Below are 17742 nucleotides of genomic sequence, written 5' to 3' on the forward strand. Positions count from 1 at the left end.
AAGCATTGTCGCTTATACTAAGAAACTGACTTGAAAGTATACAGCATCAACAATTCAAACAGAAAAGGGTCCCTTGGGTCCATAAGTGTAGTTCTTTTGTCAACCCATCCTAACTCCCAATTTTTATATCAAAATTAAAAGCATCTATTTAGTGAGTACCTAGTGTGTGCCAGAGAGATATATAGCATCTCACTTAGATTTCACAACAGTCAAGATGATACAGGTATTATTCTCTCCAGTTTGTGTTGAATGAATTAAATTTGGGGTCAAATGACTTCCTCAGGCTCACACAGCCAGCAGTGTCACTGTGACTCCAAGGTCCATGTTTTCACCACCATATCATGCTGCCTCCCTAAGAAAGAGCAGGGGTGAATCTTCTCCCACTCTCATCATGCAGGGGCTGAAGTTCTTTTTGGTCATCTCTAAACAAACAAAGCCATCATTGTTCATTCTTTTTTTTAAAGGAATTACTACATCAGAACTGAGAATTTATTTCCCCTTTCTTGAGATGTCCAGCATTTCTAAGTCTGATATTATATCTTTATTAAATTATTATTTTTTTTAATGAAAGATCTCAGGGTGCCTGGGTGGCTCAGTCGGTTAATCATCTGACTCTTGATTTCAGCTCAGGTCATGGGATCAAGGCCCATTTCAGGCTCTACATTCAGCACCAAGTCTGCTTGTCCCTCTCCCTCTGCTCCTCCTCTGCACATGCTCTCTCTCATAAATAAATAAATAAATAAATAAATAAATAAATAATAAAATCTTTTTAAAAAATGAAAGGTATCTCTAAGATGAGCAATGCCAATCACATCAAGAATGGCCAAGGAAAATGTAAAGATAAAATCAGGAATAGAGAAAAACATTAAGCCCTTACATTTAGGAACCCTCAGCCTAACTGCTCCCAGCTCCTCTTATATAAGTGTGGTCATTGTTGACACAACTGTCACCATCACCAGTAGCTGGGAGCAGGGGGGATGTGCCAAGTTCAGAGTCTGGCCCTCTGAAATCCCTTCTTAGAGACTTGTCAGCATTGCCACCATTCCTAAAATGAACCTTGGCCTTCGTAAATCACCTAGTAGGTCTTGGAGAAGGGTTCTTTACATGCATTGCCCCATTTGATTTTCACAGCCCTGCATTTAGAGAGAGAATTCACATTTCCAGATGGAGTCACTGGATCTCAGAGATGCTAAGTAACTCCTTTAACATTATCTATGTTGTGAGTGGAAGGCCCAGTATTAAAAAAATATAGGGCAAATGAAGTTTTAAAAATATTGATTATGGAAGCAAGTTTGTAGAGCTTCTCAAGGTACTCTTTTTTCCTTAGGATTGTTTGAACTTTCCCTATTATAATAATGAACCTGGTATAGAGATGTATGTGATATTCAATTATGTGGATTCATAGCTTTACTAAGTACTCCCTATTGCTCTCATCCCCGGTGCCCCCAACATCAACATGGCAGCTGGAGCATAGGAGAATTCAGTACAGATCTACTCAAACATGCATCAGAAAGGGCCAAACCTTTGTGCTATTCCCAAACCACCAGAAATAGGTAAGGGTCCCCAGCTGACTGGGCCACACAACTGCACTGATGTTGACCTCCTTATTTCTTATGGCGACAAATGGCACTTGGAGATGAACATGCTCCACGGGACCTGGGGGAACACAGGAAACAGTGTCAGTTTTTCTGTTCCTGGAATAAACAAACTTTATCATACTCCCAGATTCTTAATCTTAACCCCATTATCATAAACTATAATAAAACAAGGATCACAAACTCACAAATGTTGAGGTGTGTGTGTGTGTGTGTGTGTGTGTGTGTGTGTGCTTGAAACAAAGCACCTTGTATAAGAGGGAACTCAAATCAGGCTTCAGAATTTTTGAGTGACATCTGAAATTCATTTACATCTGATGTGCCCAACCATGAATGCTTATGAACCTCCAATCCAAGGACAAACTAGTTGACTAGACACTTAGCCAATAAATAGGAAGAGAAACAGCAGTCTCTTTCATTTCTGACAATTAGCCTGTATTGTGATGTGGGGTCAGTGCATCACATGGAGGGCTCTTCCATTATCCTTGATGGTTAATTGGTTCCATCCTCTTCAATAATCCGCCATTGTGCTGGTCATCTGCAATACTCAGTGGGTGTCATTCAGAAGCTGGCAAGGCTGTTTTACAAAAGGAAAACGTGTCTTTCCCTAAATCAAAGGAGAAACAAAGGCCACATTCCCAAAGAATAAAAAAACAACTGCTTGCAGAAAGGTGACCAAATTTCTCTTCTTTCCCCTCAGAAAGCTGATACAGCAGCAAGAGAACACACGTGAGCAAACCCTACCCATAATAAATGAGGATTGTAATTTAATTCATTTCCAAAACAAAATGAGAAGAGGAAAGAAAATGCTGATGAGAAATACTAACGTGTCAGTGTCGCACTCTGGGATGGGGATGTTATTTTTCAACTCTGGGGGGTTTTCTCCTTCTCCCCACTCCTTCCTCCCCTCCTTTCCTTTTTCTCTCTTTCCCTTCTTCCCTTCTTCCTCCTTTCCCTTCCTTATATCTCTCCTACTGAACCAAATCCAATTAAAGTATTCTAATTAACTGTTTACACTCTGCTAGTGCATAGTTTCCCAGTTTCCACTATGCTAGAGCTGATGTGCAAACGTGGCTAATGGTCAAGACTGCAGTCCGAATGTCTCCTTAGCCTGGGGGCCCTGAGCTCTTCTCACAGGTGGGGCATTTTCCTGATCACTCAGCCTTCACTATTTACATCGTGGGTCACTCTGGGGACAGCTCAGCTTAAAGGGAAGACAACAGATGGCTTCTTCTCATTTCTGGTCTGGTTTAAATGTAGCTGTGTGATCTTTCCCTCCATTTTCCAGAGCCTTGACCCTACACAGACTATTTCCACGTCCCCTGCCTTCCTTATAGGAATAAGAACATATGAATAGGATGTGTGGATGTTAAAAGTACTATCGCATTAGTTATGGGTTGGCACAATTTCTACCACCATCATCACCACCATCACTGTCTCCATGTATCATTGGGTAGATGTCCCTCGAAAACAGTGGGAGTTTGTCTGAGTCTCACGGCGTTGTAGGTAGATTTATGCTGGGGGAGAAGGTGTTGGAACAAAGACTGATGTTTAAGTGAGGGGAGCAGCCTGGTCAGCTTGTCCCCATCCACACCGTACTTTCCAGAACAAGCAACAAGTGTTCGAGAATCTGTGTATCTACCGCCTGAGAATACTCTCTGCCTACAGCTTGACCTGACCACAGACAGATGATCCTCAAGGTTTCTCCCAGCAAATAATTTCTTCTGGCAAATCATTTCAACCTTGCTGCTTCAGAAACACATTTGCCTGAAGGGTTAATTATTTTCAATAAGAAAGTCTGCTCGATTATTTTTGTACGGTTTGACTGTTGGTGAAAATAAAAAAAGAAAAACACAAGGTATGAGAAAACACTGGCTCTTTTTGTGACTTTATTTACTCATTTGTAGGACTTTATCTGATTTATCTTTCTTTGCTGGTGGTGTTTTACTGATCCGTGGGGAAGAGAATGAGGCCGTAGGAAGGAGTGCCCAGCCAGCCGCGTCCTGGCAGGGAGGCGAGAACTCTGTGTCTTATGATAACACCTCAGTCTTTCTCGGTGCCCAGATGCAGAGCTCATTCCTCCCCTGCTGGGCAAAGGGCCCTTTACCCTTAAAGTCAATGCTCCTGTTATTTCTCTCCCTCAAAATGCATGAAGCTCATTCCTCTGCCAGCTCTTCAGAACCCCAGGCCTTTCCACAGTTAAGTGACAATACTGCTAATGGCTTCTGGCCCTGGAAATTCTTCTCAGCTTTCTGTCACTCAGGGGCCTTGGCCCAGCCACACACTGTCAGGTACCTATGCCTAAAAAAATAAAATGAGATCTCCTTCTCCCTAAACTCATGCCAAACGAAGGGATATGCTTCCATGAATTGGCACACCATCAAACATAATCACATTTATTCCAGCTTTAAGACAAGCATGTTTGGCTAAATAGAATCTCAAGGAACAACAACATGTAACAGCTTTTTAGGGCAAAGAACCTGAGCCAGAAGCTCCAGGCTTCAGCCTAGGGATGGACACACCATAAATCAGGGAGAAGAGAGCTGAAGGGAACACAGCAAACTCCTAAAATCCTGTCAAATAGTGCTCTCTTTGATAAAAATCTAATAATCTATGTGAGATTGGTTATTATAGGTGGCTAACAGCTACTTTTGTTAGCTAATGGCCCAAGGTGAGGCCAAGAGCAGTTTCCGCTATAATAACTGTCTGGTAAATGCAGCCATGATTGATGTGGAGGTAATTATGAGTGTGATAAAAGTTTCAAGGAACATTTCCTCCTTCATGCACATAACCCACAGTATAAATCGGTTCCTTGCTGTTGTATTTTTTGCCACTAAGATACACTGGTCTTTGCACCCTTCAGGCAGGTCCACTATTGGTGGAATTAGGAATATGGGTGGGGCAGGGGGTTGGGATAGAGGAAAGTAAAATTTCTCTCTTTGTCTTCATTTTTAAATGCAACGGAAGTGCCAGGCAGAAAGTTAGTGGGTAGTATTTAGTAATTACTAGAACAGGTCACATTCATCATGTGCCAAGCTGGGTGGTAAGTGGCATTGTATACTGTGCAGGGAAATGTTAACATAGACTTGAAATTGCCATCCTTAGAAAGACTTCTGTGCAAGATTGGTCCTTGCTAGCATCTGGAAACTTGGCTTTGAGAGTGTTTCCAGTCAACACGTAAGTGATAAGAGTGGTTCAATATGCCTAGACTGTTTATGCCAATAATACGGTTTAATCTAAATATGTATTTCCCTTAGGATGTCTGGAATTCTGGCATATGCTAGGCAGAGGATGCCTACTTGACCAGTCCCCAGTAAAACCATGGGTACCTTATGACCCAGCAATTGCACTACTGGGTATTTACCCCAAAGATACAGATGTAGTGAAAAGAAGGGGCACATGCACCCCCAATGTTCATAGCAGCAATGTCCACAATAGCCAAACTGTGGAAGGAGCCCAGATGTCCTTCAACGGATGAATGGATAAAGAAGATGTGGTCCATATATGCAATGGAATATTACTCAGCCATCAGAAAGGATGAATACCTACCATTTACATCAATATGGATGGAACTGGAGGGTAGTATGCTAAGTGAAATAAGTCAATCAGAGAAACACAATTATCATGTGGTTTCACTCATATGTGGAATATATAGAATAGTGCAGAGGACCATAGGGGAGGGGAGGGAAAACTGAATGGGAAGAAATCAAAGAGGGAGACAAACCACACACGACTCTTGACTCTGGTAAACAAACTGAGGGTTGTGGAAAGGGAGATGGGTGGGGGAATGGGGTAACTGGGTGATGGGCATTAAATAGGGCACGTGATATGATGAGCACTGGGTGTTGTAATCAACTGATGAATCATTGGACATTACATCAAAAACTAATGATGTAGTATAACTTGGCTAATTGAATTTAAATAAAACAATAATTAAAAAACAAAACAAAACATGGGTACTGAGTCTCTAAGGAGTTTCTCTGGTAAATAGTCCTTCTCACGTGTTGCTAAAACTCTTGCTGGAGAAATTACACGTGTCTTGTGTGACACCATCGGGGGAGGACTCTTTGGAGGTCACAACTGGTTTCCTCCAGACTTTGCCCCATGGCTCTTTTCCCTTTGCTGATCTTGCTATTTCCCCTGTAATAAATCATAGTCTGAGTATGATTATATGTTGAGTTCTATGAGTCCTTTGAGTGAATCAACAAACACGACGGAGTGATCTTGGGGACACCTGAACCATACATATAACCCAGTCTGATTCTCATAGCTTCCCTATAACATAAGTATTCAAGATGAGGAATCAGAAGTTTTTAAAGAGTATGAAAGTTGACCAATATTATATTGTTTATATGTTTAACAAAGGGATATGATCAGATTTCAAACAGAGGTCCCTTTGATCTAAACCCTGGCTTATGAATACCTTGCATACCACTTGCCTGGGTTTTTGACCTGGTGCTTCTGGCACAGAATGAGTAGAATTGGTGGAGCGTGGCCCATTTCTAGCAGCCCCTGCCCTCCCCCACCAGAAGGTAAACTCTGCCAGGCCAAGGCAATATCTGTATTGTTGTTTCCCCAGGTCCTTGCAGAATGCCTTACATATATATATTAAGAACTCAACAGATATTTGTTGAATAAATTAGTAAATAATTGGATGTTTTCTTTATATTTCCTATTTGTTGTTATAAGAGCCCCATGAGGCAAAGTACCAGTTAGAATTAAGCCATTTTAAAGTTGGAGTTCAGAAGACCCACAGAAGAAATAACTTATCTCATGGCCATGTAGCCTGGCATCTTTAGGGACAGAACTGATCTATAATCCAGGTGTCCTCCCATGCACATCCCCCTATCACTGTTGGTCCTTAACGCTACTATTAGTATCAAAATGCTGGAGACTAGGCGGCTTATGGTTTTCCAGAAACCTTTTAAACGTGGGTTGTTTATATAGTGGAATTTGTCATCACTCAGTTGGAGGTACTCCTTGTATTCACTTAGACTCTTTTAAATATACATTTCACCATATGTAGCATATTACTCCCAAAACATCGTGGGGTATATAAATTAGAACTACAGAATCCCTTAGGCCCATGAATATCACTGATAAAGGCATACGAAATCCATACCAGACCCATAACCACACGTTTTGACCCAACAGTCTAAAATCATAGTATTTAAGTTTTAGTTTACATGAATTAAGTCCCAGGATAGCGGATACACAAAACGTATCCCGGACAAAGTACTTTGGAAGTTCAGCTGTTGTTTGCTTTGTGCCAAGCAACAGTCAATAGCAATGAAATACATTCTAGGACAACAACAACAACAAAAAAAATTGGAGAGTCTTTACAATTGTTCATAACAGGAATGAACTTGCAGTAACCTTGTATGTAAGAATTAAGTTATTTTGTGTGTTCAGGACTACAGTTTTAAAAATCCAAATGTGTCTCTTTAATCCTTCTTTGGCTCTTCCAACAGAGATTAGAAACTTACTTTGATTTGGGCTGCCTTCACTTATCACAGCAGCTTGAAAGTGAACCTGTGGCCGTGAACCAGATGAGTTTCTTCTTCCTAGATCCTTACGAGTCTCCAAAACAAAGGGAAGGGACTTTGACCTGAATGTGTGTCTGCATGTGTACACTTCCATCAGAACACAGTGGAACTGAAAAGAAGGGGCCAGTTGGGAATGTTACCCCAACTTGCAAAATAATCAACTTCAGTATCAGAAAACTGAAACACGGAGGAACACACATCTCAGTCTTTCAATTTGGGTCATTATTTGGGGTAGTAGTCACACCAAATCTAGTCTCAGCTCTGCATCCCAAAAGTCTGCGGACAGCGGGAGTTGCCAACTGGAAGGCACAGAAGAAAGGACACAGTTCAGGCTACTTACAAACCACATGCAGGAAGAGGACAGCTGTGTCTGAGCCCAGGTTGTTCTCCGCATAGGCCGTCACCTGGAAGATCCCCGCACTCTTGTACACGTGCTTGATGCCATCCTCAATGGGGCTGAAGTTAGCATAGGACACCGCAATTCCATCCCCGAAGTCAACCTGGATGTTTGTCCTTTGGAGATCACCCTGAAGGAGGCGGGGGCGGGGGGGAGGCAAGGGGGAATAGCAGTTGGCCGGGGCTCATTCACATGGTCCAGTCTGACTCCTATTGGATGCTTTGTCCTGTGCCTTCAGCATCACCCTCTTGGGAACCCAGAGCCTCTCCCAGGGGGCTGAAGCACCGTCCACACAATCATCAGACTCTTATCAGATATCCACTGGGCACTATAGGCAGGTATTATGGACATGTTATCCCCGCATGCCCAGGGCTTGGGGCAGCCTGAGCTGGTTGAATGGGTGCTAGGGGATAGCGTAAAGCCTCTAGGGAGCTCTGGAGTGGGAAGGCCGATAAATTCCCTGGCTCCCTCACACACTTGGTTGAATTATTCCTCTCCTGTGTCAAAATCCTAACAATAGCAATAATAGTAACAGCTAACACTTATAAAGTTTCTTTCAAGTTCCAAGTAATTAATCTCCTCACAACTTTATAATGCAGAAAGCATTACTTCCAATTTTACAAATGGGGACAAAAAGAAATTAAATAAGTAGACCCAAGTCTCACAGCTAGTAGTGGAAGAGTCAAGTTTTGAACCCAGGCAGTCGGGTTTCAACACTGATGATCTCAACTACATTGCTATAATTATAATTGTTCCTATGTTTTGAGATTTATTATTATGTTCTAAGCATTATGCTAATCACTTAACACATACTCTGTACACTTTCAAAATAACTCTGTGAGGTAGGATGATTATTCCCAGTCTAGACATGAATCCTGCATACCAATCAGAATTACATCTGTGCTCTGTTGACCTTGGATTTCCCTAAACCTGCCAAAGCCCCTCTTCCCTGAAGCCTTTTCCAACCATCCCAGCTCACAGATATCTCTGCCTCTTGGAAGGCCAAGAGCCCCCTGGGTGCTGCCTGGTGGTGTTGCCTGGTGGTGTAACGGCATGGGTTCAGGTGAGTGCATCTTACCATCCCAAGCTGATGCTAGGCTTCTTAAGAGATGATGCTGAACCCCACCCTTCTTTGTTCTTCTTCCCACTACACTGGGTCAATGAGTTTGGATAAATGCAATTGAACCTGACCACAAAACAAGGATCCTGGATGAAAAAAGAAGAATCGGCTCTCTCTATTTACATGGTTGTAAATAAATGGTTGTAGATGGTTGATGGAATAAAAAGGGATATACATCATTTTGGAATTATGAGCCAATCCTTCTGTCCAGTGAACGTGCACTGATCACAGTTTCATGTTCTGCCTCTTCCCCTGTGGCAACCCGGATGTGAGTGAAATATTGATACGTGCTCCCTTGCCCCCCGCACAATGGTGACTACCCTTGAGTTTATGAATATAAATTGAAGTGGAAATGAACTGGAGGCAATTCAAATGGATAAGATCATGGCTCTTCTCATCCATTCAAGAGAAGGTTTTTATAATGCTGGTCCTGGAAACTCCCTAGTGGAAATGTGATAATGACCTCCTCTGAATCTTAAAGTCCTTTAATTCAAGTGCCCAGTGTGGGTGACGGCTGAAGACTCTGTCAACCCAGGATAAGGAAACTTCACTGTCCTGTTCAGTATGGGCCAGACTTTAAAGGTTTCTAAAGTATTCACATTTGGGAAAAAAAACTCCTGGCTTGCTTTGGTCTCTTTCCAAGATCTGAAGAGCACAGAGCAATTTGCATACAAATTTAGAGGGCTTTGTAAATCAGGCAAGCTTTCTTGCCCCACCACCTCAGCAAGGAGTGCCTGAAAAGCTCCCTGGTTTGGGAAAGAGATGAAATAGCTCATATAGGGAGCAAGAAGCATACGACAGAGCTATTTCCATCCTGGAATGAATGAATGCAGGCTGATTTTACTGCCCCGATTGCAAAAGACACAAAAAAGTGAAATAATGGAGCAACTAGCTGATGGAAAAGCAACTAATGTGACATTCTTTATACAAATAAGTTTAAAGGATGGCAATAATCTTCCCCTACACTCACACTTATACTTTTAAGACCCTTTGAAAGCCTTGTGGGCTTTTTTAATCAGGGGGTTTTAAGGGTTAGAATAAAGCAAAGGAGGCTCCAGGGAGCAATAGAAAAAAATATGAATTCCCTTCTTCTGGCGAAGTTTAGAGTATATGGTCTTCTGGTGATAAACATTCCTCCAACAAAGCAGACCCTAAAGGGGGACCTCAAAGAATATATCCAGATCTGTATCTGCCCAGAGACAAGTGGGACCCTGCAGCCTGGGTCTGTGATGTGGGATGAAGGGAATCAGGTCCCAAAATATCTAAGCCTTCTTTTACCCTTTGTGTCTTCTCAGCATTGACTCTGGGACTGGGACCTGTGGGGACACATGATCTTTTTCTTCCCTCTCTAGAAACAGTGAGTTATGACCTCAGAGATCCAGGACAACACATACCTCCTCCATGAGGATGATGAAAGTCGCATTATGCCCCTGCTCTGCCACCAGGCGTCCGTCGGTTGTCACCACATGGAGGCCTCGAGGGGCTTTTCCAGGACACATCTGGGCCTTGGCCGTGTACTTCTCCCTCAGCCCGTCCGTGCAGTTGTTGGACACAATCCGCCGGTACCTGAGGAGTATTGACAGTTGTCGGTGGTGTGGGGTGAGTGTGCGTGCGTGTGTGCGTGTGTACACATGCACAGGTTAGAAAAAGAGTGCAAGAAAGCCAGAGGGAGAGATGTTTCACACAGCTGCTCCTAAAAACTGAGTCTCAAAGAATGCAGCCATTTAAGAAGCCAAACAAACGCTGAGGAACTGCTATCCCTCCATCTGAGGAAGAGCAGCTCTTTAAACATTATTATTGATCCTAACTGGTGAGCCACGGATCAGATCAGTGTCTAAACCAGCCAAGAAAAATCAATGTCTGACCCACATGCAAGACGGAAGGAGGCAGAGCCACTGGACTAGTGGAGCAAGAAAAGCAAGTGCTCCTTTCTGTGAGGGAGGGACTTGTTTGTACTTCCCTATGGCCGTCTCCAGTTCTCTCTGTAGCGAGACGCAGCTAGAAGATTAGACTCCTAACTCTGATTCATCAGGAAGCCTTTTCCTGCCTTCCCTCCACCCCCAGGACGTCAATCCAGCCTTTCCTACCTACTAGTCCTGGCTCTGGAGCCACTGGGCTATTTTATAGCACATTTTCTCTCCTTACTAATATTTCACTTCCCACTCAACACAAATACCAGATCAGAATCGCACATTTGAAGCTCCTATGCAATCCTGCTGAGGGAAAATTAGCTCAGAAAAAGCATGGGAAACCTCCCCACAAAGCACTGTGGCCTTTTAGGACAAGGGCATCTTTGTGCATAGTGATGCGACGTCATGTCACTTGACCACTGATCTGAGCACAGGAAGCTGAGCCAACAGCTTGTCCACTGTCCTGACCTGTAGGATAGACACTATTTCCACTGTCTATAAAGCTGCATACAATCAACCTCCCGGTAAATGCACATAATATAAATGCACATTAAAATGTGAAAGGTGCTGTCTCAGACCACCAATCCATTTTCCAAATCTCTTCTGGGCCATCGAGGTGGCAAAGGAGAGGGGAAGACAACAAGTCTTTAAGGCAATATTTTATCAAGCACCTGAGTAACTGCATGTGAGCAGAGAGAGAAACACACATATAATCTGACAATTAAAGAAAGTGTAGCTTGACCTTCTCATTCCAGGAAGCCCTAGAATGGGACTTCTGAATTTTCAGTTTCAGTTTCCAGCATCAGTCTAGGAGAGCTTCAGTCCATCCAGCCCTGGAGGGCACTGTAACATGTGCATACCATTTGTATTAGTTTATTTTTTCAGGGTCCCCAAAATAAGGTGGCATCTCTTTCCAGAAGATAAGGCCTGACCAAAATAATAGCTATGGTCTGTCAGAGGCAAATGGAAAAAGGTACTGAAATCTAGGAATCACAAATCTCTTCAGATGTTCCCAAAAAAGCTACAGAACTCCTCAGCTTTCCTCAGAAGCCACTTGTAAACAAACTCTCTATGCTCCAGATTGCTTCAACAGAAATGCTACCTTTGATACCAACCTAGGGAAACAGAAGAATAGCGATTAGAGTTTCTTCCGGTGTTTTACTTACCCAGTACTGTTAAGGTAGCTTTGCCCAAGGCTGCAGTCCTTTGATGGGGATGCTGGGTTGTACCAGAAAGCTGGGACACACTGGCTCTCTCCATGTCTCTCATAGCCATAGTCGCTGTTCAGAAAATGAATATTGCACACTGGTATAGATGCACAAATGCTAAAACACACCCCCATACACACAAACACAAATACATCCCTACAGCCTTCCAAAAAGCCGCAATGCATTTTTTCAAATATTCCCAGCAAGAGCAAATATTCGTACTTTGTGAACGGAGTTTTGGATTTAGAAATAATCCCAAATCATTAGAAATCCAGTGTAAAGAAAGAATAGTACATTATCAAATGAAGATTCCAGGTAAAAAAAAGGTATGGATGTACATCCTATAGCAGGTACCCTGGCTGGAGGTGGGCGTCAGGATTGCTGGAAGTTTAAAAGCATCCTCTGGATCACAGTGGAATTACTGACAGAAGTAGGTGACAATGACAACCAAGAAGATGATTTTAAAGGTCAAGATTCACTTCTGGGTAAGAGTCCACAGATGTTATTTCAAAATTAATTTCATAGATTTTATTTTAATTTTTCCTATAAATTCTTTCTCAAACAAATATATACATTTGCATTCATATAATACAAACAGCCATTCAAACTGTCCCAGATACATATAACACAGGTCCCCTGTTTCCCTACAACCAACAACACAAAACTGTGGTTCTTTTCCACATTTTCATGAAAGCCTATGATAAAATAAAGAAATTCAGGTATGATTCCCTTCTCCTTCCCTCCCATTTCAAAATGAAGAAGTAATAGACCAGTGTAGAGAGGAGGGCCCCCATCTGAAATGCAAATGGTGTTTCCTTACTTCTTGGAGTTTCATAAGGCTCCCATAGGCATAAATGTCAGGGTAGAAAAAGAGCAATAAAGTATTATTGCTCTTGAAACCAACCAGAGGTCAGTGAGGGTGGCTTCACTTGGCAGGAGAATTCATGTTTCTAAGTTAAGCATCCTGAAACCCACAGACCAGGCAGAACAATCTGGACATCTGAATATTGATCCATTGAGTGTTAATGAAACATAAAATAGCAAGGAAAGTCACTCTCTCCAGACCTACCCCTCCTTTCTTTTTCTGCTGTCATGTTCTTTGAGCCAAGATTTAATTAAAGCCCAATGAAAATGGAGGCAAATTTTGGTCTATGTGTGTGACTAGGGCAGAAATGGAAGGAAGATAGGAATACAAGTTCAATTCCACGTTTATTTATTACTCAATATGTACTGCACTGTCCTGGGAAAGAAGAGCAACAATCCTTGCCCTCAAGGACTTTTGAGTCTTTGGGGAGAGGGATACAACATGCCTCAAATCCAACCGAAGGAGCATGAAGCAGAACATGATGATACGGTATGAAGTGGTACAGTTAGGAAAGCACCAACTGATTATATAAAATGTCTTCCAGGCATTGCCACACCCTATCTCCTCACCATCTTCCTCTACACCAAACTCCTGCCTGACCAGTCCAGACCAACTTTTCAACCCTCTTTGTCTCTGCATGTGTTATTCTCTGGGCTTGAAGCCCTCTACCTTGTCTGTGTCTGATAGTTTGCTAAGTATTCTTCTTCAATATCTAGGTCAGATGACGCCTTCCCTGACTCCCCAGACAAAATCTCTGTGACCACAGCATGTTGGAAACTCTAAAGCTATAGAGACCTCTGTTGGTTTTGCTTGCCAATATAAGAGTTCAGACCAGTACTTAGGATGTTGGAGGTACTAAATATTTACTGGGTGAATGAATACTCCATTTATGTTTAAAAATCACACTAATTATCTCATTGCATTGGGTCTATCTGTGCAGGGAGATGTGAGCCCATAGTTGACCTTCCTGTGTGGACCACAGAAAGCATCCCAAGTGCTCCAGATTCCTGAGCTAGGAAGGTGGAACTCAAGACCAGCCTTGATATATCATGGCCATGTTTATATGAAACTGGAAGAAAAGGAGAAAGGGACATGTCTGTCAAGCAAATTTTTAGCCATGCCTCCTGATCAATGATTGGAGATCTCCCAGCCTGCAAGTTCACTGTGGACTCAGTGTTGTGGCAGCTTGTAACCGCTCGTGAGAATGGACTTAAAATTTCTGGAATTTTGTAAGCTCATTAATGGTTGTTAAACACAGCCATTATCAAAACTTATTTCAAATTTTAATGAAATAAATTATATTTGAAAGGTAACAAACACTCAAACACACAGATTCCTCATGATTTTGTTGTATTTATTATTATAAAAATATTATTTTATATGTAAAGCATTAGGTATTATAATTTTACCTACGCTCCTGAGGTTATTTACCTTTATGTACCTGTGTGATAAAAAGACTATATAATGTTGTGCTACTGCACATCTCTTCTCAATTCTGTATTCACTGATGTTATGTTGGTAGCTTGAAATTGGCCACATTTGGGGATATTTATAGCAATCAGCAAATGCTACTAATGAGGGCTTATTTATTTGTTCCAAGAGAGCTGGTAGTTAGATATTTACCAGCACAGCACTGAATATCTGATTTCCAAGCATTGCTTACCTGTAGAAACATTTGGGCTGTGGTGTGTCTGCACTGCTTCTGGAAAATTCCCCACCTGCTATATGACTTAAATCTATTGAATGTTCTGCTAACCCTAAGAGATATTAGTAATCTTTGAAGGAAGGGTGCCCTCCTAAACAGCTTACGGAAGGAGAGAAATGTCTTAATGCTCTTTCCTAAATGGAACCATCTTTAGCAGTTCTGTTCAACTCTGCTACGTGTTAGTGATGCAGTAATTAAAAAAGGTGCATCAGGCATGCTGTTTTGCCCCAAAGAGAAAAAGCACCCCATTAATATTTAATAACATTAACAGAAACATCACTGGCTGCCCCTAAGCTGTGGACTTCTTCATTAACTTCTGCTAAATGTATATTAAAATCTCATACTGCCCAACCTACCCCCCAGCTCTTGTGTTTGCATAATTTCAACAAACAAGCAGTTCCAGCAGCTGCTCCAACTTCCTGGGGGAAAGGTGTTTTTCTGTTGAATTGTGACATTTGGAGAGAATGTGCCAGAAAGTCTGATTTGCCTCGGGGAAGTATGCTGCCACAGCTTCTGCAAACACACAAGCAGTTTCCTTCCAGAAATAAGTCACCTCTGCATCTTTCTTGACTATAAAAGGGTTTAGAACTTCTAAAACTTTAGGGAGAAACTTGTCCATTTCCAGGAGATGTATGTCCTCCAAATCCCATTCAGGGAGAAGCCTTAGACCATCTCAAGAAGGAATAGACAAACTTCAGAAATCACAAAGTTTCTGCATATCAGAACTGGAAGGGATGCTTGTATTCATTGGGTCTAATCCTCTTAGTTGGTAGATTGGGAGGGAGAAGCAAAAGAGGAGAAGTGACTTGTTCAAGATTGTACACAGCTGACAATGGCACATGGAGGTGATAATGGAGACTCCTGACCCTTGAATCAGCATTAGTACAATCTCATGGAGCACCCACTTAATTGTCATAAGGGAGGACCCCCTGGTCCCCAGGAATGACATTCTGAGACTCTTGGAGCCCGCCCAGAAGTCATGGTCTCTGCTGGTGCAGCTGCTGGGGCTTTCGTACTCTCAGGCCACACACAGCCCTATCATTGCTTCACGGACCCCCAGTTCCTCCGTTCTCCCATTTGGCAAGCTGAGATTCCAGAAACAGTCCTCCACAGGTGTTTCTGTCCCACTTTAGGAGACAGAATCGCCTGCTGGTTTGGGATTGGACAGATAGAACTTTTTGGCAGGCTCAGAGTGAACACTCAACAAACTGGAGCAACCGTAACAAAAACATCAATACAAACAATGGAATAATAATTAACATCGTCAGCATTTCTCTAGGGCATAAGCCTAAATATAGGCATAGAGAAAGATGATTACATTCGAACTATTTCAGAAACTGTTTGAATAAACCAACAAGCATCCCTCAAATATTTCTCCTTACCAAACCCCATGCTAGCCATCTGCCCTCATCCCTCTACTCATCAACAACTCATCCCTCAACTCATCCCTCTACTCCAACAGTCTCATACAACTGCTTTTTTCTGAAGTGCTGCCCTTATTCCTTGTACTCGACAGAAAGTCTACACAGCTCCATCACCACCTCCTACAGGAAGGCTTCCATCATTACTCCTGTCTTCAACACTCTGCTCTGACCGTCTCTGGCACTTACAGTTAGGAACAGTGCTGTCTGAAAGAACCTTCTCTTCTACATCTATGCTATCCAAAATGGTAACCACTAGCCACGTGTGACTACTAAACACCCAAATGTGGCTAGTGCAACTGAAGAACAGAATTTTTAATTTTATTTATTTTTAATGCAAATAACCACATGTGACTGGTGACTATTACATGAGACAGCATAGGTCTGGATTATAGAATTTAGTCCCTAGTAATATTATTATTTGCTGTTACACTTTCATTGAGTTTGAAACTCTGGTTCATACATCTTTGCCTTTTCTACAATGCCAGTCTACAGAAAAAACATACATAATTGTGCTCTATATGCAGGATACTTACCGTTGGATGGATTTCAGACACACCTGAACTTAGTACTATAGCATCCCCCTATCTCTTCCCTCTCTCTTCTGCATTACCACATGATAAACTCAAACTCATTGTGTGGATCTGGAACCATACTGCCCATGGAAGGAAACACTAAAACACACCAAGACTTAGGACTCTGGGTCAGAATATTATTATTTTGAAGGAGTTACTTAACCTTTCTGTGCCTCCATGTCTTCATCTATAAAACGCCTACAATAACATATTCTCCTTCCAGAAGCTGGTTGAGAAGATTAAGTAAGATAATCCATCTAAAGGACTTGGTGCATAGTAGGTATTCAGCAAAAGTTACTGCTGAGTGAGTGGTTGGATGAATAAGAAAATAATTTCTGGTTCAACCTGGTTCTAGCTGAACAAAGGTATTTGCATCTCTCAGATGGCAACTCCTTTCGAGGAGCCTCACATGACTTCAGAGCAGAACACTTTTGCTCCTTTTTCTGACCACACGCTAGTCCTTGACAAACTTAATTTTCAGGGAGGATTTATTCCTGGCCCTTCACCAGTGCCACAATGGAAGTGGCTCTCTAGAATAAGCATGAAGCTACTGAGCAGAAACATCACTATTTATGCAAAATTCATGCTTATTACTGACATGCACTTTGGATGGAAGGGTGAATATTATTCTACAAAAACGCTTCTGAGAATCTATAAAACCTTCCCTCTTCAAAAAAAGGAAAGATACAGTGTGAATATACCCTCCCTTTCTGGATCCAGGCTACACTCCTTACCTGTTCCACCAAAATCAAGACGTTTAATCCATCCTCCTCAATCCTGCTTTACCAATCTGATTAAATTAGGTTACTCCCTCTCCCTGCTGTCTCTGACACTTAAAAGTTGCCTGAACCAATCAAATGAACATGACCTGTTTTGGCTTAGGCAAACAACTAGGTAGAATGAGTATCATAATTACTTACACTAACTAAGCTGGGCTTTTCAAATTCTTTAGCTAATAATACTTCCTAGTAGGAAGGACCACTGAGAAGGACATAAGGCTATAAAATTGTTGCCACGCACGGATTTCCAGCAAGGACACTGGAGACAAACCATATTTGATGGAAAAACTATATTTTTACATCAATACCTATGCTTATTGAAGTTCACTTAAAAACAAAACAATCTCAAATACTCAGTTCTACTGTCTATAAACACCACTGTAGAAAGACAACAGAAATTTCAGAAATGAAACTGTCTCTTCCATACTCAAAAGTAGTGTAAAAGTGCTTTTTAGGTCACATGATTACATTTTGCTCTTGCTCTCAGATTCTGACCACTAACCCAGCCTCCAGTCTTGTATATTTGTTTATCCTACCTCTGACTCAAGTGGTTCTTTATTATTATTATTCAAGTATAATTAACACAGTGTTCTATTAGTTTCAGGTGTACAATATAATGAT

At 41.9% G+C, this 17742-nt stretch overlaps 1 protein-coding gene across 1 annotated transcript in view; it reads right to left on the bottom strand.

Annotated features, from left to right (window-relative positions):
* SORCS3 (sortilin related VPS10 domain containing receptor 3) overlaps positions 1-17742 on the bottom strand; it is a 608461-nt gene that overhangs the window by 22966 nt on the left and 567753 nt on the right. The window contains exons 17-20 of the mRNA XM_028098753.2: positions 11735-11848; positions 10053-10224; positions 7482-7668; positions 1523-1656 (exon numbers count right to left, since the gene is read on the bottom strand). Of these exons, the coding sequence (XP_027954554.1) occupies positions 1523-1656; positions 7482-7668; positions 10053-10224; positions 11735-11848 (607 nt within the window). The remainder of the gene's footprint in view (positions 1-1522; positions 1657-7481; positions 7669-10052; positions 10225-11734; positions 11849-17742) is intronic.

Source organism: Eumetopias jubatus, unplaced genomic scaffold (genome assembly GCF_037043125.1).
Source record: "Eumetopias jubatus isolate StellerSeaLion01/CBP00866 unplaced genomic scaffold, mEumJub1_p1.0 scaffold_17, whole genome shotgun sequence".
NCBI lineage: Eukaryota > Metazoa > Chordata > Mammalia > Carnivora > Otariidae > Eumetopias > Eumetopias jubatus.